Source organism: Oreochromis niloticus, linkage group LG5, assembly GCF_001858045.2.
Source record: "Oreochromis niloticus isolate F11D_XX linkage group LG5, O_niloticus_UMD_NMBU, whole genome shotgun sequence".
Taxonomy (NCBI): domain Eukaryota; kingdom Metazoa; phylum Chordata; class Actinopteri; order Cichliformes; family Cichlidae; genus Oreochromis; species Oreochromis niloticus.
This window is the reverse complement of record NC_031970.2, coordinates 20,628,937-20,652,902: the sequence shown is the minus strand read 5'-3', so window position 1 is coordinate 20,652,902 and position 23,966 is coordinate 20,628,937. Positions and strand designations below refer to the sequence as shown.

At 39.6% G+C, this 23,966-nt stretch overlaps 2 protein-coding genes across 10 annotated transcripts in view; one reads left to right on the top strand and one right to left on the bottom strand.

The window, feature by feature from the left end:
- Positions 1–310: 310 nt before the first annotated feature.
- LOC100693756 (parapinopsin-like) lies at positions 311–2,619 on the top strand. Its single transcript, XM_003459743.4, has 4 exons — positions 311–641; positions 758–1,086; positions 1,520–1,762; positions 2,439–2,619. The coding sequence occupies exons 1-4, from the start codon at positions 311–313 to the stop codon at positions 2,547–2,549; spliced, it is 1,014 nt and encodes a 337-aa protein (XP_003459791.1). The 3' UTR covers positions 2,550–2,619.
- A 103-nt stretch (positions 2,620–2,722) lies between these two features.
- The window catches only part of cacna1da (calcium channel, voltage-dependent, L type, alpha 1D subunit, a), a 61,839-nt gene continuing 40,595 nt past the window's right edge, over positions 2,723–23,966 (bottom strand). For 2 of the 9 annotated variants that reach the window (XM_025907283.1, XM_025907288.1), the window contains 24 exons: positions 23,801–23,947; positions 23,487–23,688; positions 23,059–23,217; positions 22,263–22,373; positions 20,862–20,945; positions 20,069–20,080; positions 16,879–16,911; positions 15,762–15,890; positions 15,600–15,665; positions 15,410–15,501; positions 15,159–15,318; positions 14,599–14,726; positions 14,414–14,510; positions 14,175–14,277; positions 13,888–13,989; positions 12,174–12,307; positions 10,483–10,599; positions 9,678–10,069; positions 8,594–8,620; positions 7,812–7,940; positions 7,558–7,697; positions 6,669–6,775; positions 6,107–6,424; positions 2,723–5,940 (listed from right to left, as the gene is read on the bottom strand). In XM_025907283.1, coding sequence (XP_025763068.1) covers positions 5,635–5,940; positions 6,107–6,424; positions 6,669–6,775; positions 7,558–7,697; positions 7,812–7,940; positions 8,594–8,620; positions 9,678–10,069; positions 10,483–10,599; positions 12,174–12,307; positions 13,888–13,989; positions 14,175–14,277; positions 14,414–14,510; positions 14,599–14,726; positions 15,159–15,318; positions 15,410–15,501; positions 15,600–15,665; positions 15,762–15,890; positions 16,879–16,911; positions 20,069–20,080; positions 20,862–20,945; positions 22,263–22,373; positions 23,059–23,217; positions 23,487–23,688; positions 23,801–23,947 — 3,295 coding nt within the window. In that variant the 3' untranslated portion in view covers positions 2,723–5,634. The remainder of the gene's footprint in view (positions 5,941–6,106; positions 6,425–6,668; positions 6,776–7,557; positions 7,698–7,811; positions 7,941–8,593; positions 8,621–9,677; positions 10,070–10,482; positions 10,600–12,173; positions 12,308–13,887; positions 13,990–14,174; positions 14,278–14,413; positions 14,511–14,598; positions 14,727–15,158; positions 15,319–15,409; positions 15,502–15,599; positions 15,666–15,761; positions 15,891–16,878; positions 16,912–20,068; positions 20,081–20,861; positions 20,946–22,262; positions 22,374–23,058; positions 23,218–23,486; positions 23,689–23,800; positions 23,948–23,966) is intronic. The other 7 variants (XM_025907285.1, XM_019358851.2, XM_025907284.1 and 4 more) reach the window with 6 other exon arrangements.

Here is a 23,966-nt window from a genome sequence, read left to right as displayed (position 1 = left end):
TATCATGAAAATTATTGTATTTTTATTTTTGTTGTATTGTCTTGTTTTTCTTCTGTACTTGCTCAGTGGGTTGAGCCCAGCAACAAACACTGCCTGTTTAAATCCTTTTACAATTAAGAAAAAGGTGGGGGATCAAGGACCATCATTTTGGAGGAATTACTCTTTGGTAAGTCCAGATCTGGAGGATTTATTCTTAGACTCGAGTCGTCTAATCTCCACTGTCACACTCAAGTAGTGAGATACTGAACTCTGAGTAGCTCCAGGGAAGAAAAGACGACCATACCACTTTTTTTTATATAGCTTTGCATCCATGCAGCACTCTGGATCTTTGCAAAATGCTTCTTTTTACCTGGGTCCTCAGGGGGAACAGCCTCTTCCACGTGCTGGCTTCATCATTCTGTCCATCATTATGGCCATTTTCACTGGTCCAGCCATCATCCTCAACGCTACAGTGATTATTGTGTCCCTCATGTACAAGCAGCTGAGGCAGCCGCTCAACTATGCTCTAATGAACATGGCTGTGGCTGATCTGGGCACAGCCATGACCGGAGGAGTGCTTTCTGTGGTCAACAACGCCCAAGGGTACTTTTCCCTGGGCAGAACAGGCTGTGTGATGGAAGGTTTTGCTGTGTCCTTGTTTGGTAAGTTCAAAGAAGACCACATGGAGTACAGTGTCATTAAAAGTACTTTCACCTCCACTAGCGTCTGTGAAAGTTTTGAATTTTATTTTATTTACTTATTTATTTATTTATTTTAGGCATCACATCTCTGTGCACCGTTGCTCTGATCGCAGTGGAGAGGATGTTTGTGGTGTGTAAGCCACTGGGGCAAATTACCTTCCAAAAGAAGCATGCAGTTGGAGGTGTTATCTTATCTTGGCTGTGGTCCCTCACATGGAACCTGCCTCCATTGTTTGGATGGGGACGGTATGAGTTGGAGGGTGTTGGGACATCGTGTGCACCAGACTGGCACAACAGAGACCCTCAAAATGTCTCCTACATTGTGGCTTACTTTGCGGTGTGCTTTGCTGTTCCTTTTGCCATCATCCTGGTATCCTACACCAAGCTAATGTGGACATTACACCAGGTGAGCTATTATACATAAATTTTGAAAAAATAAGCACGCATACTTTCAAGTTATGGTGTTAAAGTCACAACATTTGTAGCAAAATCGAGGTATGTGTTTGAATTTACATTATAACTCTGATCACTAGTAAAATCTCTTATTTTTAAATTTATCATATTTAACTGACAGCTTTGGGCTACACATACTATTCACAATAAACACAATATACTATAAGAAGTGTAGAAACTTTATGATACAGTGTTTTATTTTTCTGTTTTTTACAGGTTAAATCAGTTCTTACCAGCTTTTATAAAATTCTAATCCTGTTCAGTAAAGTGTTTAGTGTCTAGCTGGGGTGCCTTTTCACTTTTCAGTTCAGTCTTGAATTTTACTGCAGAGACGTTTCCTCTCTAAATGTCTTTAGTGACCCTATCAGTAACACACCATTTTACAGGTATCAAAGATGGCTTGTGTGGAAGATGGCGCAGTGGCTAAAGGGGAGATGAAGGTGGCGTCCATGGTGATCCTGATGGTCCTGACATTTCTGATCAGCTGGATGCCGTATGCCACCCTGGCCATGCTTGTGGTGTACAACCCAGACGTGAAGATTCATCCTCTGGTGGGCACAGTGCCTGTTTATCTGGCCAAGAGCAGCACTGTGTACAATCCCATTATCTATATCTACCTCAATAAGCAGGTAATAATTGTACTCAGCCAAATATGGTAAACACATTGAGGGGAACAAGTGAATCAACTTCTTTTTCCGTCACATCAGCACCACCCAGTGGTGATAAAAAGTAAAACACGGCTATTCAGGAAATACAGGAATGAATACAACACTGTTTCTGTTGGTATTATATAACTTACAGATTAGATATATTTTATGTTGAATATTCCAGCTTTAATGAGAAAATTTTAAATTTCTCTACAGTAAATAAATCATTTAACCTCAGTTTAAAACAAGCAAAGGGTTTAGAGTCTATTTTTGTTTGTTTTTAATTTTACAGTTACCTTCATATATGATCAATTCTTCCATAAAGCCAGTAAATATATTTTCTTTAAACACAAGACACGCAGGAGGGGTTGTAGTTACAGACATGTATGTTTTTCTTAAATGCATATTTCTCTGCTTACAAAAGCCTTATGGCATGTCTCTTTTTAAAGCATATGTGTAGGGTTGGCAATGAGTTACATTTTTAAAGTTATTTTTATTTTGTCACATTTTCACTGTTAGAGTGTTTGTTTTGTTGCATATGATATAACCTATAATCTAAAAGCCTATTTAATGTACATAGTTTCTACTGTATATGCTGATAAATCAGAAATGTTATTATTGACTTACAATAATAGACTGTAATATATGTTTCCTTTAGTTCCGTAAATACGCTCTACCCTTCCTGATGTGCGGGAAAGAGCCACGGGAGGATGATGAGGCATCGGAGGCGACAACAACTGTGGAGATAAACAAAGTGTCTCCTTCCTGAAATATGCAAACGCAACAGCTACCCTGAAACATGCTTGTAGAAATTCATTTTGCAGACCTCTTCTGTCACATTACACAAACATCAGTGAAGTTATGTGTTTGAATGTGTTTTTAATTGCGAGGCGACACTCAAAGCAACTGTCTGTCTGCTAAAAAGTGTAGAATGCAAAGAGATTAGAACAGCATTTCAGCATAAGTTTATTCAATGATGATCAATAGAAAATAAAATATCAGTATCGATTCAAATAAAATCAAGGCCAAAATAAAATAAAAAAAATACAAAAAATGTATTGATACAAAACCTAGAGGGTTATAGTAAAGCATTTGCTACTAAGAGAAAAGATGTTTACTCAATAAAAACATTAAGGAGCAGATATCAAGACTTTCAAGTAGAGAACATTACCATGGGTCTTTCCATATTGTACATATATTACATTATCTTCTATTTTAATACAGCTTTCTGAACATTAATAGTAGTAATAGTAATTATAATCATAACAAGATGAAGAAAACTAATAGAAACGTTCAAATCAACATGTGTTTCTCTGTAAACTGGTACTTGATTTTATTTTATTTTTTCTCCTACCTGCAAAACAGAGGAACAGTGCACCTTGAAAATATTTTTTAATACTCTTTCATTCCCAGCATTATGAGGTGAGGTGTAAATGACAAATATAGATTCCACTAAACCATACACACAGTCACAAAAAGTACAAAATTGTCTCACCTTAATACACAAATCTGTTTAGAAAAAGGAGAAACAAAAAGCACTATACAGTTACTTGTGCAAAGACAAACAGCTATGTGCTAATATTTAAATACCATTGGTATAGACTGAACCAAATCATTATATTCTTTTTTTCTTTTTTCAGGAATCCCTGACATGAGGTAAAAGTAAGTTCTTTTAATCTTTAGTTTAACACAACTTTTAAAAGTGTTTTACAAAATAATGCATATCTTCAGTTCATCAGTACTGTAATTGCTACGAATAGTACAATGTGCCTTTTATGTGCATTGGTCCTTTTATATGACAGTTATCAACAAAAGGACTACAACACATTTTTTTTTTACTCACAAACAATTCAAAGAGCCCTTTCAATGTGCACACAAAATGGAAAACCTACATTTTCATGACAGTATTCGGTTGAATTAGAGTACAGTATGCACTCGCCTACAACAGCAGGTCACATTAACCCTTAAACGCTCTATGGTAACGCCTGAAATAGCCCACTTTAATTTATTTAGTCCAGTATCTTTATGTGAGAGAAAAATGGATGATGAATGATTAAAAGATATTTTGTTGCCTTGTGTTTTTAAACTTGTGGGCTCCAGCTACTCCTTTATTTTAACGTACCCAGCGTGGGGTTTGCCTCACAGCGCCATTCATTTTCATACAGTCACACTAAAATCCAAGTTCAGCCCTAGTTAATCTCAACGAATCCACTGTGGGACACTGGGACAAACAGATAAGCTGTGACAATGATATGTCTTCACCAATGCCTAACGAGGTATACTATACGCAGGAACCAGGCAGGCTGAGAGAGAAAGGTCGGGGGTGTGGGGGTTAGTATTGCTTTGCCTCTCTGCAGCATCCTGACACCAGGACACCCTCAGTACTTTCACCTAGAACACATGTTGGGGCTGTTTCCGGCCTTTGGATGTGTGCATGTGCCTTCTGCCACCACAGCCCTCTCCACACCCGGCATGAAGGCTAAGATGTGATAGCAAAGATTCGGTACAAAGGTCTAATGAAACTCTGCCATGACCAACAAAGAGTGAAATTCCCAGCATGAGCTTTGAAAAGTGTTAATTTATCCCTGTTATTACCATCTATCAGTTTTCGTTCTTTCAGCAGCAAAAAGGCATTTCAGTAGGGGCTGACAAAAACCTAGGTTTGACTCCGAAGCCAACTAAAAAAAGCAGCATTGTTAATGCACTATGCATTTTAAAATACCGTGCACAAAATATGCAAACAAATGTGTTCGTCACATCTGTGCGAAATTTCAGCACTGGATCCTTGAGGCTTGCCTTCTAAAAATGCTCCATTGTCGGTTTGATGAAGTAACACGTGTACTCCTATGCTAAGAAATCAAAGCATATCTTGTGCGGTAGTGTCGCCACATAAGCAGAATCTCTAAAGATTGCTGTCGTCATAGGCAAAATAAAAGGTGCATATTCGCAAAAAAAATAAAAGGCAAATAAACATCCGAACGGTTTACCTAATAAAATAATGCAAGTATGCTTTTATAGTATAACATGAGTCACAAGGGTCCATATTGCTGATCTTTTAAATGATACATAATTACAAAATATAGAATATCTCTTTACAAAGTTTCTTTTGTTATATAATACAATTTACAGCATATCAACTATGAAATATTAATCAGGCTATTCTAAAGTGTTAAAATAACCTGCCTGCTAGTGCATTTATCACAAATGCTTTTGTTGCTTCAAAAGTACATATCTCAAGTTGAATGATGCTATAAGTAGGACTGTTAGTTCCTGCATAATCTGTTGCAACTCAGCTCTCTATCTCACTATTTCACTCAGCTCTAGCGATCTTTAAACGATCTGCTCTAACGACGAAGGGATCGAGTTATTCTAAAAACTATGTGAGGAGATATGCCTTTCTATGCTTGCATTGAAAACTTGCATGATATGCCAGACCTTAAAAAAGTGACTGAGGTAATGACATCGAACATCTGATTGTCATCACCCTTAGAGACCCACCCTCTAGAGCATCTCACACCTTTGCCAGTCGGTCCATCTCTTTCACTGGCATCAGCATTATTGTCTTTGACTGGCTGCAGGCAGAACCTGTATATTACCATCAGGTCAAAGCCTTTGGAAGGAAGATCCAGTCTGTCCCTCTGTGCTCAGCAGGAATGGTAACTGGCTCTGTGCTGTGACCTCCATGGCTGGCAGGTGGAGAACAATTAAACAAACAGGACTTGTGTGTCTCTCATCCCTATGCCTTTTCTCTTCACTTTAAAGGCACTTCTTTGGGTCAGAGCCAACAGATGCATTTCTTTTTAAATTTTAGCAAATCTATAAGGGTCCTAATGTGCAGAATCCTTCAGCCTCTGCTATAAAGTTGTGATGCAGATCATCTCGTCTGCCAGGTCCTCCTCATAAGGACCTCTGGGTTCTGTCTCTGGCTCTTCATCGCTGTAGCTGGCTGCGGTGTCCGGCAGTTCATAGTCCCTTGGAGTCAGAAGGGGAAACACATTTACCCCATTGATACCCGGGGATATTCCTCCATTCAGCAGGTGGCTGGCTGCACTCTCCATCTCATCTATCGTCATCTCACATGCATCTGCTATCTCGTGCTTTGTGGCAGCGACAAACTTGGGATCCTTGGCATATCTCCCAAGTCCTTCTGATATCAAAACCTGTTTGGAAAAATTTGAGGAAAAATATGTCAGTGTGGATTTTTGTAGGACTGTGTTTTGTGTTTTGTTCAGATGACACAATAAATCTGAAAATGTGCTTGTGAGATCAAAGCCCAGGTCACGCAAAATTTCCAGTAACTATTTCACCAAACAGCCTTAAACTCACCGCTTCCACAAGGCTGGTTGCACTGCCTCTTTTCTGGTGGTACTGGTTATGGTACTCCGGAGGAACCTGCAGGTGCACAGGTGAGTACGTTCTCTGGGAGAACTCGGGATCGTCTGTGTACCAGGAGCTCTTGCGCACAGACACTTGGCTACCAACAACACTCTCCCTGTGTGGGTGCTCCACACGTATGAGAGGGGTGTAGTATGGTGACTGGTCTTTACTGGCCGGTGTGGCAGGGGGCGTGGCCCAAGAACGGGTGGAGCGGGTTGGGGAGAGGCGATGGGCTCTGCTAGAGTCCAGCCCTGCTACGGCCATAACCTGATGGGTGAAGAAAGAGGATTTGACGGTGGAACACAAAAGAGATTTGAAGTATAGTAAACTGTGCCACCCACTTGGGAAGCAGTTCTGTTTGCTGCTATTTCATAGCTGTGTAGTATTTCGATTCAACAGTTTTCTGTGATATTTAGCAATTAATTTAAGAAAGCTGATGCAATCTGCAACTTACTAACAAACGTCACTCCGCCCAAGTCCAAAAATGTCACTTAAAGAATGTCTGTGTTACCTGGTGCTGCATAAGGTGCAGTGGTAGAGCAGTACGCTGATGTGGAAGCTCATCATGGCTACTTTGTCTGCGCAGACACTCAAAGTTGAAGGATGGCCTTCTATGACCTGAATTAATCACGAGTAGAGCAGTGAGCATTAACTTAGAAACAATGAGAGAAATTCAAACATAGGAGTAATACAATACGATAAAATGAACAAAAAGCAAAGTTTGTGTACATGTACAACCTTTAAAAGAAAACTATAGCTTTGTGAGGTTTGTCCACAAGCACACAAAAAAACCCACACAGCTATTTTATGTGGCTCATCTTTAGTAATTTCAGATATTCAGAAAATCTATGCTCTGATCAGTGTACTAGATAATAAGCTATGAAGAAATGAAAAGCAAGAGGGGTGTGCCTCACGTAAAAGCTTTCTACAATATTTAACATTGACACATGGCATCAGGTCACGGTGGACGACAATCACAGGCTGTTTCTTCATAAGATTAAGAGAGACATTTTTTATATTTTAGCCACCGTACTTTTTTGGAACCAGAGCCCACATGAAAGGGAAAGATCTGACCAAAAACCAAGGACACTATTACTGTAGCGACAATCACACAATAAGAATATCCTAAAGCATACCCTTCTTTCCTGTCTGCTTACTCTATATCAAGCCATAACTGACTAAATGAACATCACGCTGTGTTAAATAAAGTCATTACTGAGAGTGTACACTGATTGAGAAAGATTTTATTGAGCATAATGCTTATTTTTCTAATTGACTCCTTTTTGCCCCCTACTGGCCATTAGAAAGAAAGCAGGTTAAAGGCATTCACATATCAGCTTCCACTTTCAGAGATGAAAGCCACGTCTACCTTTTATATATAAACGATGGTAATAATATACCTTGAGGTGTTGCAGGAAGCAATCTTCTCTTTGGTGACCTCCGTGAGTCGCGGTAGAGAGGCTGCTCATCATCATCGTAGTAACTGTCAGGATGATGGTAGCCTTTGGGAGTCTCATACTCCGTGTCGCTGTTCTGATACCTGGGGAACATTACATTATGGGATCCATTATCCAAAACACCTTTGGAATAAATTTCTAGCCAAGTCAGAATGAAACTGCAATTGCAAACTGCAAAACTGTGAAAAGACTGTTACCTGTCCCCTGACAGCATACTGTCATCTTCATAAAACTCCTCCCCGCTGTAATACTCCCCGGAGAAACGGTCTTCATCAAACTCCTCCTCCCTTCGGATGGTGGGATGGTGACCATCCCCTCTGTGGGACCTGTGGAAAAGCCAGGGGAGAGGGGTTAGAGCGTGCACACTGTTACTGTCTCTATGGGGGTTACTGGTATACTGCCATGCACTGCCATGCAGACACAAGCCTACAGGGGGCAGCAATTCAAGAGACCACCCTTTCACAGCCAAACCAAGACAGACAGAAGTCGTGGGTCATCTCTGCCATGTAAACACCCCATCCACTTTGACATTCACTACTTTAATTAAAACACATCTCTTTCTAGTAAGTCATGAAGTTAACTATGTGCAGTGTTGCAGGAAATGTGCACTAAACAGAAGAAGTGGACACAAGTAGTGATTTTCAGTCACTTCATTTCAAACATTCTCATACACTCCCCTGTCTTCAAGCATCTGGGTAGTCCTTTAAAGCAAGCGCATCACTTTTACACATGCATTAAGCAGGGCTGCTCTCAGCACAATACTGGCCACTCACATTCATTTCTCTATTATTTATGCAACAATGCATAGACACAACTGTGCCATAACAACTTGGAAAACAAAATGACTGGCCAGCATGTAATGTGAAACACTGACTTAGCAAGGATGCAACAATTTCCAAAACCAAGTCAAAATGAAACAAAAGTCCTTCTTTTGCTGTTGAGACATATTGCTGGAACCAAACCTAGAAAAACAACATACCTAACATAGGTCTCATAGTAGCGCCTTCTGTCCAAGAAAGCACAGGGATGGTCAAGAGAAAGAATTTAGTTAGGAAGGAGAAAGGGAGAAGGAGAGAACACAGGAAACTGGGTGAAGAAAGTGTGACATATATATCATACAGTATATGAAGCATATACAGCATTCTCATATATATGTACGAGGAGAACAGAGAGTGATGGCGATGACTCCACTGTTGGTTGACAATTCCATTATCTATTTTTAAGATAAGAAACAATCTGAGAATCATTTCTCTTTCATAAAGAGGAAGCAATGAAATTGTCCCCCAAACTTCTTGGGCACTAAGGAAAAACAGGCCCAATGCTGGAGAATGTAGTTTAAACAGAAGATGGGAAATCATAAGAAAAATGTGCTACTGGTCACAAATTAAGTGTCAGTACAAGAGTAGGCTTATGATGCATGGTGGAATGAAGTTTCCAGTAGAGGCTAATGTAATGGAAAAGTCTGATAAGAATCTGCCTGTGGGAAAAACACTTTTGTAGCAGTATTGTCCACCGATGTCTGACAACAGCAAGCACTCACACAGTGAATAATCACAGTGATGTTTTTTAAAATCCCTCTTATGTGTTGTTATACACCATAAGAAGTCTCTTCGCGACTATCACTGGGCAGAAATGAAGACAAGAACACCTCTTAATATGTGTTAGTGCTATATCTTCTTCTATAATTATCAAATTCATTGTAACATTCACTTCTAATTACATTCATACAAAGATGGTATCTGACTTTTCTACAAAGATTTTCTTTGTCTTAGCTATTCGATGAGAATAGTTCAGACAATACTGAAATTCCTCTTGCAACAGTCCATGTTGAGCATATCTTGATGTGATGTAATATTTTACATGTTTAGTCCACATGTAATTTCAACATTTGACACGTAATGGGAGTAAGTACACACCACCAAATAAAATGTGCCAGAGACAGAGGGTACAACAACAGGGTGTGAATGGAGCTTCAGGTTTATATAAATTTATATAAATCCAATTTCACTCTATATTGTTTGATCTAATTCTGCAACATGACATAATGATCACTGTGTGGATACCTTTGACCCTGGGGTGTCCGTGGCTTGTCGTAATCGTAATAGGAGCTGCGTAGACCTGGATAGCCATTGGGAGGTGCGTGTTCGTAGTAGCGATGGTGTCCTCCGTTGGGCAGACTGGACACGTTGGCATTGTTGAGGTTTATGTTGGTAGATTTGGGAGACTTTCCGTAGGAGTTGTGGTGGCGGTGGTGATGATGGTGGTGGTGGTGATGATGGTGGTTGGGATGGGACATTGCATTGGCTCTAGACAGGCGTCCTACTGGCTGTTCCATGTGGGCATAGTGAGGTGGAGGCTGCACTTGCAAAGGGCGCTGAGTGGCATTGGTCTGATGCCCATTGGATCGGCGATGACCACCATTCATGAGATGGTTACCAAAGAGTCCACCATTACGCTGTGAAGGAACACTCACAGTAAAACCACCAGCATTTCTCCTTCTTACAAGACAAATGCTATTGATGTTAAGTCTGAGAGCTGATATTTTTTAAGAAAAATATATGTGCAAAAGTAAGTTAAGAAGCTGGTACATGGCATGATGTGCGAGCAAAACAAAACACTGTTTAGATTGTTGGAACTGAAATGGAGAAGAAACATAATAAAGCAAAATGAACTCATTAGAAGAAAAAAAAAACTTACATATTGCAGATATAAAATCTGAAGCCAATGCTTCTGCTACAGATTTAGCTGCTAAATGCTTCCTACTCCATTTCCATCTACAGCTAGCTTTTTCATATGTACTTTTCCATGAACAAGAATTATTATTCACAAGCACAAACATTTCCCTTTGTGTAAATTTGAATCAGTTACCCTATAAATTTCCTCGTCTTCCTCTGGAATAAAGTCTATTAGTTCGTCATCCTGCAGATCACATGATATCGCTCGGCGAATTTCAGGCCCAATATCATGCAGCGTGCGAAGGCCAGCCTGGAACCATGACAACAACAGGGCTAAGAGCTACGGTTGTGACCTTCATCTTAAAACTCACAGTGCGAACTCTGACATCATACAGGCACAACCACCACACATACTGAACATACACGCACCTGTGCTGTACAACACCTGACACTTACAGTACTTTCAGACTGTGAGAGATGAGAACACAGAGACAGACAGATGTGCTCTCCTGAATGTAGCCTTCGGTAGATTCCAGATATGCTTCTCTCACATACTGGGAATACTTTGAGTACTGCAGGAAGTAATTTAATATCAATAAAAAAAACTGTGATTCATGGATATTTCTTGAATTAATTATAGAAAAATGTATGTTCAATAACCCATATGTTGTGTTTCGTATTCAATTTTCATTGCAATGATTGCAATTTGTCAAATAAAACTTCACAGAAAGAGAAATCAACAACTCAGAGAATTTGATTGCTGCAATTGCCTTCCTATCACCAAGAATGACAGATGTCTAATACTCAGTTCAGTGAAACTACAATGTTAACATTAAAAACAGTCAACATATTTGAAATGTGTTTATCTGTGGAGTCCAGAAAAAAGACAAAGAACAGAAAGGAAGTTGAAGGATAAAAGACAAAAAATGTAAAATCCAATTATGTCGACTGTGTAGTGCCTAAAAATGATTCAAGTGGATTCCAGTTTTTTAAACATCTTATTAATTTGGAAAAAGAGAGCAATTTACATTTCAGGTGAAAACATTGCATGTAATTATATAATTAATTCGTTTTACTTTAATATTTATTTATCTTCATATTTATTCTGCTATTAACTTACCTTCCCATTTTTAAGTTATTCACTTTATATTAAATCATTTTTGTAAGTACTCATTACTGCACTACTTTACCTTTAGACTTTCACATTACTCCTAAAAAGCATTTATTCACATATTTCACTTTTACTTTTGCTGATGTTGTTTTGTATCCCTTTCAGTCCCTTTTTCCCTCTGAAATATTTTGCACTAGCTGGAAAGTACTTGGATGAAAAAAATAACCAAATGTAAATAATGTAAAAATATAATTTTCTTCTCACTCTTTCCTTCTTTAGATCTCTATAATAGCAGAATACACAGAAAAAGTTAATTATAAAGAAACTAGTTGGTCATGTTTTTGACTGACAGTGATATATGGGACTATACTGAAGCCATATATCATACGATATAAGGTAACAGAAACTGCAACAAGCTTTGCATGTGAAATTCATGAGTCGTGGACTGAATGCACAGAAAATACATGCAATGGTGGCTGAAGACAGTAATGTGCTTAACATCAACATCTAGCTATTTTTTTTTAAGACACAGAAGACACAAGTACTGAATTCACACAAGAGAAACATAAATCACAGAATCATACTGTACACCAAGATCATGAACGTCCTGCTGGATCACAAACCATAACATCAGCACTCTTGATGAGTTTTGAATGAAATGCACAGAGATGTATATCAGATTTAACAAAGTTCATTCATTCATCCATTTTAACAAAGGTCTCAACAGCCTGTCTCACGCTGTCAGAAACACACTTGAGTGCCGTAAGACTCACCTGTAAAGCAATGGCTGTGTTGTTCTGGGAAGGGTGTGCACCCACCAGGCCTTCCTCTTTACGTTTCTTGAATTTCCTAAAGTAGTCCTGTATCAGGAAGGTGGCATAGAACTTCCCCACGGTTACCTCATCATCTGAGTGAACAGACCACACAAATGCTTCCTATGTCAGCAACACACAGTACCCTGGGAGAGAGAGGGAAAGACTCTTCTCTTCCCTCGTCTATGGGTGGTGTGGGTTCACCACCTTAGAACTTAAGAATGGCGAGGCACTTTTTAACCTCCACCAACCAAATGATTTCTAACGAAATGTTATAAATCCATTTTGATGGTGTATATACTTTACCTCATTATGTAACCAAATAGGATCATTTGCTGTGTATCAAAAAGGACAGGAAATGAACATAACCCAACACGTCTTCACGTGTGCATTTCTGCATGTATAAGAAGTGAGATTACATGTATGTAAGTATGTCTGACTTGTGGATGATTTAATTGGAGGAATTTGTGTTCAAACAACTGCAACATTAAAAGGACCCATAAAACTTTAAATGATTACTATTGCTCTGCAGAATGTCTTTTCTTCTTCAAGAGAAGATCAACAAGAGCATCTGAGCAGATGGAGGTGAGACAGATGTACAAGCTCATTGGAAATTAATGATCAATTTTAATTCTGTTCAGTTAATCATGACAGAAAAACAGAAAGGCTTTTCAATTTTTAAATGTGTATCAAAAACAATTTTTCCAAATTCCAATTTGTTCAAATTTTTCTTAACCGTTTTTTTCTTGAGAGGGTGTTTGAACCTAAATCTTTCTTAAATGTCAAAGGATGCTATTGAATGTTTTTTAACTGCTTTAGCACATGCAAGCAAGCAAAACTACAGTATGCATCATACATGTCGGCGTGTAATTTCATATGCTTGTGCTCATGTATGCCCCTACATAATATTATGTATGCTTTTTTCTAAATACTGTACTCAAAGCTTGTGTTCTTGCATGTATATTCTGCCATTTTTTGAATTTAAAAAGCATTTACAAGAGTGTGTGAGAATCATTCTGAAGCAGGGGTCTGAATCACTTTGAACAAGCACGCTGGGGACAGAGATCAGAGAGAGAGGCAACACTAGTTCCATGCCACCACCCTAAAACAGAACTGCTTCAGAATATTCTGAAGTGTTTTCAAAGTTTTGGACACAGAGATACAAAAGTGTGAGGAGAAAAAAGCTCAGGCAGTAAAACAAAAGACAGAAGAGAGAGAGAGTAGAAAGAAGAGACAGATAAAGAAGGAAGGACAGAGATGTTAGAGAGAAAGACGAAGCATGCTCTTGCACAGTGGTCTATAAGGCCATGCAAGCCCAAAGCCCAGCAGATAGTCAGTGGCCTCCATCAGCATCCAGGGCAGGCGGGAGGGAGCAGTGTGTACTGAATACACACAGACTAAAAAAAACATACTGCTGAGGGGACAACAGGGAGAAGATGAACAAAGCAGAAACAGCAATATATAGCCTTATTTATATGTGACACTGTCTCAGTGTGAGTGTGAGTGTTAGGTTTTACTTAAGTACTCAACATACCTGTTTGGAGTAATTATATGTGAACAGCATGGAACCATATGGTTTGTGTGTGTGTGTTTTCTGCAGGCTGCTTTAGGCTGGTTTGTGTGTCAAACTTTAACAGAAGGACATGAAGGTGTCTGTGATGTTAATTCCACTAACCACCAGCAGGAGGCACCACTTGATCCAGCAGCTTCATGCTGGTTCGCTTCCAAATTTTCTTGATGACAGCTCGCAGCTCTTCATTGGCCTGCTCTAGATTACCTGCACCACAGGGAAAGAAGCACCCCTGAGAACCCAGCCCTCCACTTTACAGCCATTTAAACTGAAGTTTATTGCAGTTAATGGAGACAATTAACGCAGTGTGTGCATGAGCTGAATATTGGGGGAATATTTTTCTTTTTTCTTAGCAGCAATTTAATGAAATGTCATTCATGTTTGGTTTATACCTTCTGTTTTTATCTTTAGGGCTGTCCGCACCAGTGCAAACAAAGTGGCATTAAACATAACAGTACCATCACTGTTCAGAGGCATGTTCATGGCTACCAGCCTCTGAAAGAAGAGAACAAGCCTTTAACACTGTTGTAAAATAATCATCATTTCTACCTGAAATTATTAACAAAATGAGAGGAGAGGAGAGGAGAGGAGAGGAGAGGAGAGGAGAGGAGAGGAGAAGAGGAGAGGAGACCTTGCAAGCCACTCTGTGAGGACACAGTTTGCCAAAGCCCAGAGGAGGCTGGATGCGACGAAGAAGGGTTACAACATCCAGATGTTTAATTCTGCCTCTATATGAGAAAAATACATAGAAATTAATGGACATAGTCAAAAAACGAACATGAACATGAATATTCAGATGAGGAATAAAGCACATACTTTGCCTCAGGGTCATACTCTGACCAAATTCTTTTGAATTCATCAAGGTGGTGAGGACCAAGAATGGACCAATCACGTGTCAGATAGTCAAAGTTGTCCATAATGACGGCCACAAACAAATTGATAATCTAAGAAAATAAAAGAAAAAGGTCTTAATATCTTTACAAAGTATTTTTTCAAAATAACAGACATACAGTATACAGTACGGTTCTAGGAACACATGGTGTTTTAAAGAAAGGATATTTCTATTATGACGCTATTGTGCTATGATGCACATAACTCGGACCTGTTGTTTTATGTTATGATGATTTTAAAGATGATTATTCATTTTTGCCCCATTTCATATTAGCTCTAGGTGAAAGAATGATCAAAATGATGAGCAAATGTTATACATATAGTAATGTGTTACACATATTAAACCTGCAATGTGAAAACTGATCTTCAGGAAACAGAACTCCCACTACCCATACTGCATATGATAAGGTAGTGCAATACACACCACGCAAGTATAACTGATAAGAAATGAATCCTAAGATAAACACAGTTTCATTTTTGTGTACCAAGAAAGCACAGAGCATGTAGAAAGTGATGAAGTAAACTATTGCAAATCCACTGCCACACGTCATCTCCTCCCCGGGGTTGTAGTCAGACTCTGGGTCGCACAGTTTCCCTGGCATACAGGCCAACATGATCTCTTGCCACGCTTCACCTGTGGCACACCTGGAGAAAACGCAGACATGGCACACACAAATTAATCACCTAGAAAACAAATTTGATTTTCCTGATGGCCTGACATCAGTTATCCACAGACCTGAAGAGAAGCAGCACGGCCTGTGGGAAGGTCTGGAAGTTGTTGTTTCTGTTAATGTGAGTGCCATCAACCATTGCAATCTTTCCAAACACCTGTTAGAGAAACATTGCCAAATGAATACAACTGCACTCTTACTGTTGTGGTTAAAAATCAGTGGAAAAAGTATTTTCTGTCCAGTTTATTTACCAACCTGCATGCCAATGACAGCGTAGATGAAGAACAGCATGGCTATCAGAAGAGCAACATATGGCAGAGCCTTAAGGCAAAAAACAGGAAAAAAGTAGAAAAGATTAATATGAGCAACTTCCATTTCTCCCTCAGACATTAATTAAACATTTGCGCTGCATCTCACCTGGAAGGATTTAATAAAAGTCCAAAGCAGGGTGCGAATGCCCTCTCCTCTGCTGAGAAGTTTGACCAGCCGCATGACTCGAAACAGACGAAAAAAAGTGATGGAGATTCGAGCGCTGTCCTCTGTGTTCTGTGGAGGAAACGTTCAGTGTTATGCAGCAGAAGAGCAACAAAGCACGTTTATAGTGAACACAGAGCACCCGGCTGTGCTTTATGGGATGATGAGGTCTTATCAAAGACCTCTGTATCAGCTACATATGGGCTGAGAAAGCAGCACTGCATCTTTTCATAGTGAAAAACTGCATCTTTAAATCAAAACTGATTTTTGCTTTTATTTGAGCAGAGATTATAATTTCTGGTTTGACCGCTGTGCCTTTCAGATATGATTGCAGCTCTCAAAAACAAATGTAAAGACTTCAAAAAACACAATCTAGAGAAGTCTGTTAGGCAGTCTGCTGCAGCTGATATGTGTCTGTTTCTGCCTGTGTATAAAGCACTGTCAGGTTCCCTGTCACTGTAAAGACCTACAGGGAAGGAAGCAAGGAGGCAAGCATGCTGGAGAAAACCTTGCCATACTTGACAGGACACATCTGCACAAGCATGGCACCCTCAGTCCAGAGTCACTGCATGCGGAGTCACAGTGGGACCAACCCGAACGGGTCGGCCAGGAGGTTCACAGGTCAGAGCTGGGTGACCTGATCCCAGGGGTCATCCATGGGTCACTACCCCACCCAAGAATGGTGGCAGAGACCATGTAGCAGTGTCAACAATACAAACGTGAAGGGCGGCTTAAAAACCACTCCCACCTAACAGGATACAAACGTCACGTTTGAGAGACACACTCTCCTTCGAAATAACTCCAAACAAAAGGAAAAATTAAAAGCAAATGTTTTGAGGATTTATGCGAAGGAGCTAACAAAAGCAACATGAGGAAAAAAAGAAAAGAAATGTAAAGATAAAGGAAACCTGAACATGAAAACGTAATAGTACATAACATGGAGTTGAAATAAGCAACAAATTATAGTGTAACTGACAACAGACGACCAAACAGAGAAATGCAAATCCAAACATGGCATGGCCCTGACAGAGTTAAAGGGGTGGGGGGTGGAGCATCTTACCCCCATCTCATCCAACTGAGGAGTCTCCGTTGGCTTTAAAATCAAAGACCTGTATTAATGACTTGTACAGAGGCCGCAGGTCTAACACACAATGGGCCAAAAACGTGGAACAACACATTTGATCGTTTTTTTTGGTTTTGTTTTTAATATCACACGACACCAGCACACGTCAGCAAAGACGCAGACAGAACAAAGTCACTACTCTTCTCACTGACAGGACAAACTGTCTTATACTTTCACTGTGACAAAGACACACATGTATTTACCATTAAATGTTATCTTAACACTTTAAAAGACCGCCAAACAACAAGTTCACATTACTTAACATTTCTATGTGGGGTTGACTGACATACAACATAAAATTACTTAAATACGAATCAACATTTAAGACTGACACACAACTTTATCACTCCCCCGGTGTAATGGTTTTTACTGATGGGACTAAATGGATTTTATGATGAGATCCTCTTAGACGATGTTAATGAGTAGTTACGGCCAACTGACAAATGCAATGAATCGATGTTGCTATAAAAGCATCATGTGCTGTTCTTACAGAGTCCTGCTGTATCTCAACATAAACCCTGCAGGCTTCAGATTCAGACAGGTACACATCAACATATGACTGCACAAAAATCATATATTGTGTGCTTGAAGCATTATCTATGGCACAAGTAAACACGAGAGAGTACAAGTAGGATGTTCACACTCCAATAGTTTGTCATTTTAAGTGATTGAAAATTTGCTGACCAAAAGAGCTCGAGTATGATCAATTATGTACACACAGTCTCTCGCACAGATTCACACCCATACACAACCTTTGTTTGCAATTCATGTCAATTGACAAATAAATCATTTGATATCATCAGCTGCAATCAGCGAGCATTTATTCCCAAACAAAATCCAGATGCAAAACTTTTTAAAAAAGAAAAGAAACATCAGTCATAGTGATGGTGGTTAGGCTGAGCCTGTATCATGATAATGTGATTTTACAGCGAAAAAAAACATTTAGCTCAATGTGGAAAATATCAGAAAGGCTCAGCACTGACAACATAAGATAATCAGACAGATATGGCTTGAGTCAATATTTTGCAAACTGTCGTTATGAGGTGCAGAATGAGCAGAAATGATTAAAAAAAAATAGAATTAGCCTGAGGAGGTTCTTTAGGTAATCCTGGCCACAGCGCCGATGGAGCATGCGTTCAGCATTGCCACGTTGCTGGGGAAGCACTGCACGCACACGCAAGACCTTTGAATGATGTGAACTCATAGCAATGCAGCAACTCATGCATGTCAGTAGTGCCCTGCAACAAAACTGCCATAGCAGGGCGCTCTCACAGTCCGGTGCAGAAGGATATGAATAAACATCAGAGAGGGAAAAAGAGAGAGAGAGAGAGAGAGAGAGAGAGGCAGACAAAAAGGCAGGAGGAGGAGGGAAACAGCAATAGAGACCAAGACTGGGACAGAAAAGCAAACCAGAGAGACTGGGCCATACTGAAACAGGGAGAAGAAGAAGAAAGGCAGAAAGGTAGAAAGAGGGAAAGAGGGAAAGAGTAGAGAGTTGCTGTGGGAGTGTTCATGCACCTGACTGGAGTCTACACACCTGCACTACATATGAGCTCCATTCTGAGCTTTAAGAGCTCACTACAGGAAGACAGAACAAAACACAGAGACAATCACTCACAGAGACACAAACACAAGATCATCAAAGAACCTCAGACTCAGCTGCATTAAACCACCATCATTGTAAGTGTACAAAATCACACTAAATTCGTGCCTACTGAACCTACTGAAATTTTCAGACCTTACCTGAATTTTTACTTTGATGTGAACACTACACCCAAGGCCTAATTTTAGTATCGTTTCCTTTTAGGTCACTCTGTGACTTGATCTGTTCCCTGATTATTGATGCATTACAGCAGCTGCATGTGAAGCCACAGTGGCCTCTACACAACTTTAAGGACATTAAATGGTGACATTAAGAAACACAAGTAAACCTTTTTTAGGATTTTCCAAACACACTGAGCTTCATAGGCTCATCGGTTTAATTCTCAACATTATTGCCCTTAATGTTGTGTAGAATTTCCAAGCTCTGAGCTCCAGGGCCATTCTGTCTGGAAGTAAAGAGGAGTGTAGCAAACGAACAAGGACAAACTGCACAAGGCTCTATGGAAAAAACTGACCGGAGGGGAATGGAGCGGGTGGCCAAGCGCCATCTGCGAGAGGCGGGACATGGAAAGGATGTTAGGGGGATGAGGTGAGTGTCTGACACCCCAGCATGCATTTGGAGAGGTCACAGTAGTCTGGTAAGACTCTGAGCAATGACACGAGTCATGACTGACATGGCAAGCAAGTAGAAAAAATATTACTGACTCAAAACACATCCTCATAACAGATCTCCTGTTATGAATAAATGCAAAACTCGAATATCTGAACATTTACATGCAGTGCAAATAAGAAAGAAATGCCATGAAAAAGCATGTCATAGAACCACTATGTGAAATAAACATCATGTCTCCAACACACACACACACACACACACACACACACACACACACACACACACACACACACACACTCCTCTGCATACACTCGCACATACAACCTAAAGTACACACTGAACACACATTAAATACATGCATAACAATAAAAAACCTGAAAACACACCACTGTGTCTTATGCTTCAAACAAAGTTAATGTTTTGTTGTGCACTCATGCAGACACACATTTTGGAACACAAACTGAGAAGACATGAAAAATTACTCCAGAAAAACAGCACTGCAGCTCAGACATGAGAGCACTCAGGAGGGGGGAGGAGGGTCAGTTTGGGTGGTAAGCCTTTGGTATGCGACCCCTATAGTAAACACCATATTCACCATAGTTAAAATGGAAATGCAACATTTGGGTATTTGTTGGAACTTTCTTTTAGTATTTTTGTCCTAGCTAAGCTTAAAGCAAAAAAATGCACAAAAGTAGACGTCCAGTCTTTGTTTTTAGATGTTTTTTAGCAAAGGAAAGCTATAAAGAGAAGCAATCATCTACTATTTTAATGAGCTTCAATATTAATGTTTTAAAGTACTGCGAAATTACAAAAATCTCTTTGTCATTAATCCATAGCAAAGGGGTCCCAAAGATAAAGTTGTCATCAACAAAAGATTACACACAAACAACATTTTTTCATTGCCATACTTGCCTCTACAAGTTTCTATGGAAACAAAATAAACAAGAGTAAGAGTTAGACAACTACATCAGAAACCGTCCTGCTCTGGACCAAATTTTGGCCACAGTTCACAAAGAAATGTGAGGTTTTGACATTGCTATGTCCAAGAATAAACAGAATAATCAACACGTTCATCAACAATTTTGTCGCGATGTCCTGTCAAAAACTGCAACAACAGTTACAGCAGCACATACAGAAGCAGAACTCCAACAGGAGAGATCTGAGTTAGGTCAGTTCAGCATGAATGAAAAGCTTCATGAAAATCAAACTGAAGTTTTACAAACAAAGCCAACGGCCAGCTTTAAATCTTCTTCTTTTATTAGGGATGCATTTTCAACATTTCTATATTTCTTTCAGTTTGTTTATTTGGATTTTTGTTATTATTTATTCAGCCTTTTTGGGCTTGAGAAACAAACTTCTCAGACCCGAAAGGACAAGCTGAATTTAACTTCATAAATTCAGCTCTTTATCACACTCTATTTGGACTTTTAGCTTTACAGATGGTAGTAAATGTTATCATCTGTCAGTCAGTGAAGCACATACAAGTCAATACGCACACTTGACTGATGTATCGTTGCATCCTGAAAATTTATAACATGTAAGTTTGAAGATCAGCATGAAAATAACCAGCTTAATAGGTTATATTTTATAGTGGAAGCTAGATAAGATTCACAGTAAATTTAAGCTAATAACACTAAAACTTGCCATGTGGCTTTCTTATAAGGCTTCAGTTCACCTTACAAATCAGAAAAGAAGGAGTACTTACGTTAACTTCTGTGATAGCGATATCGACGACACTACCGACAACAATTAAGGCATCAAATGTGTTCCAAGCATCAGCAAAATAGTGCTGTTAGTGCATGAAGGTACATGTAAGGGGAACCGATGGGGATGAAAGTGAGAGACCAAGAAGACAGGGAAGGGATAGGGGAAGAGAATCAGACAAGAGTGGAAATTTAAAGGAAGACGTTGTAATGAAATGGAAGGGTTGGAGAGAGAAAGAAAGGAGGAAAAAGTTAGACAAAGCAGCAGAAATCAGAGTCCTGCCCCTGAAACCGGCTGTGGAGGTGGTCTGAAAGGAAAGAAGTCAAAGAGCAGCGAGGTGGTTCAAGCTGAGCTTACTTACATCAATCTCACTGAGAACAATGTCTACTATGCTGCCAATCACAACCAGGGCGTCGAACACATTCCAGGCATCCCCAAAATATCCCTGAGTGAGGTTGAGCGTGTGGTGGGGCGAGTCAAATGTGATATCAGCAAAAAAACAAGGAGGCTTTACTCTCACACTGAAATTTAAATCAACAAACTGCTTATTTAAGGACACACGGAAACCCCTGCTAGCTACTTCACCTGAAGGGCTCGTGATTATACGGACTGTGATTGATTGCAGAACACTAAATTTGCACAAATTCCATGCTAACAATAAAATTACACATGAACACACTGTGACTAAAAAATTGGTTAAAAAAAAAAGATTATTTTTAGTTTAAAAATGGAAGCACGGCACCCCACACGTGTTTCTCTTACTAGCATCCTGTCCTTCTTCTCAACAAAGAGCTGTGAGCCAGGCAGGCACGCCAAAGGGAAATGGAAACAAATATTTAAATGTCCACATGCTGCTCTTTAGTAAACATAACTGAACATTTTACAAATCACAGTTTTAGAAATATGCTTAAGAGATGGATACCACTCGTTGCTTTACTTAACAATCATACTTATTTTTCGCAAGCTTGTATAAAGAAACTGAATATAACCATAAACTGTACATAAAAGCTGGATAACCATCATTATGAACGGGTTTGTGATTATCTGTAAAGTAGTGAGTTTGGTATTCTGGATGCTACCACCAAATCTCTTCCTATAGCTGTAAACATGTTTATTTCTGCTGTAAGGCTGGACATGTTAACTGAGGTGTCTAAGGGGACTGACTTACCATTCAAAGTCAGCTCTTGGGGTTGCCAGTTGTCTATAACACATTTTGCCCCGTTCATATTTTTTTTGATTAGCTAAGTTAATGGACGACTATTTAGTGTATAGACATCTGAGCGGTACTGTCCTTCTAACTCTTCTCATAATGTTGAAAATTTACTCTAAAAAGCAAAAGCATGTCACAGCAAATGCATCCGTTTAACAGCTGGACTTAATTTGATGCTTCATGTCAACTCACCCTGGGTTTGAAAGCGATGAGTTTGAGAACCATTTCCACAGTGAATACAGCAGTGAAGACCATATTGAGAATATCCATTACGTAGTTAAAGAGTGCAGACTGGCCGTAGTGCTGCAGACAGAGATGGAGATGGTCGGTTAACGAAAAGATTCAATGTGTTCAATGTACAATGGGAAAGTAATGCGGTGTGTCTGAACAAAAAGTGCAAACAGACTAATGTTTATGTTTTTCTGTGACTCCAGCAGGACTTTTGCTTGCACTAATGTTCACCACAGTGTTTCTTATAATTCTGTCAGTGCCAAGAAAAAATAGGAAAACCTGAGCAACTGAAAATGACATTTTACAGGCTGACGCATCCAGACTAATGAAAAGACTTACAGCAAATTACGAGATACTCTAATGACTTAAGTCTGCATATTTACAGTCACGTGGACTCCATGCAGTGCTGGGAAAAAACTAAAAACAGCTTCATTGCCTTCATTAGCATTCAGAGGGTGAGGAGCAGCCATGTTCTGGGGTTGATTAACTGATTATCAGCAAGTACCTCTATAAAAGAAGAAGTTTTAGCAGTTTGCCGGTTTGAAGCATTCAGATGTGTGTTAACACAATGCCACAACCTTTAACAGACGTCCCAGCAAATTCAAGCTGAGGTCACTCATGTGGCACATCACAGACCAACTGTTGAATAAAAACGTCTGCTATGCTTGAACAAAAAATTTCTCTAAGTAGAAAAATCCATAACTTCACAGACTCTTTGATGGCTGGTTGTCTGGCAGGTAAATACTTGACTTCTTACCTGTACAGCCAGGCAGAGTGTGTTGAGCATGATGAGCACAAACATGATGTACTCAAACCCAGTGGAGTTCACCACATACCAGAACTTGTACTGGTATGGGTTCTTTGGGATGTATCTCCTCAGAGGACGGGCTTTAAGAGCGTATTCCACGCACTGACGCTGCACACAAACACACACAAAATATTTAACATCATCATTTAAGAACAATCTTAACGCTCTCTTTTAAATGAGACACAATATTAAAAATGTAAAGGTGGTAATCAGCATTAGAATGTCATCTGTTTTGCTACTTTGCTGTTTTGTTTTTCTTGACACAAAGCAAGAGGAACCCCAGATTTTTAGTGTAATATATTAAAAAATAGAGAAAAGCCTACAAAAGTAATCGTTATACTTTACACATAATGTTTTGTGCTTCTAATGACTCTGACCTGGTTCTTGTCGAGTTCACAGTTTTTATACTCCTTCTCTCCCTGTTCCTGAAATGTGACGATCACAAAACCTACAAAGATGTTCATCATGAAAAAGGCGATGATGATGATGTAGATGATGAAGAAGATGGAAATCTCCACGCGGTAGTTGTAAATGGGACCGAGGTTTTCCCTGTTGGAGTCAATGGCCTTGTACAATAACCTAAAGAAACATGAGAACAAGCGCAACACGTGATTCAGATTCACAAATTCAGGCTTTCTCCATACATTATCTATACAGTAATCATCTGAATGATGATATCTTTAAATCTTACGCAGGCCAGCCTTCAAAGGTGGACACAGTGAACAGAGCCATCATGGCCATGAGGACGTTGTCAAAGTTGAAGTCACTGTTGTGCCACACCCGTTTGTGGACAGTTGGCTGGTTCACGTCTCCATCTTTGTACAGGATGTAGGTGCCCCTGTGACAAAACATGTTGC

Excerpts from the sequence above, each read along its gene's own strand:
- LOC100693756 (XM_003459743.4), top strand. The coding sequence starts at position 311 with ATGCAGCACTCTGGATCTTTGCAAAATGCTTCTTTTTACCTGGGTCCT. Across the intron at positions 642-757 it reads TTTTGCTGTGTCCTTGTTTG|GCATCACATCTCTGTGCACC; the intron begins GTAAGTTCAAAG and ends TATTTATTTTAG. Across the intron at positions 1,763-2,438 it reads ATATCTACCTCAATAAGCAG|TTCCGTAAATACGCTCTACC; the intron begins GTAATAATTGTA and ends TGTTTCCTTTAG.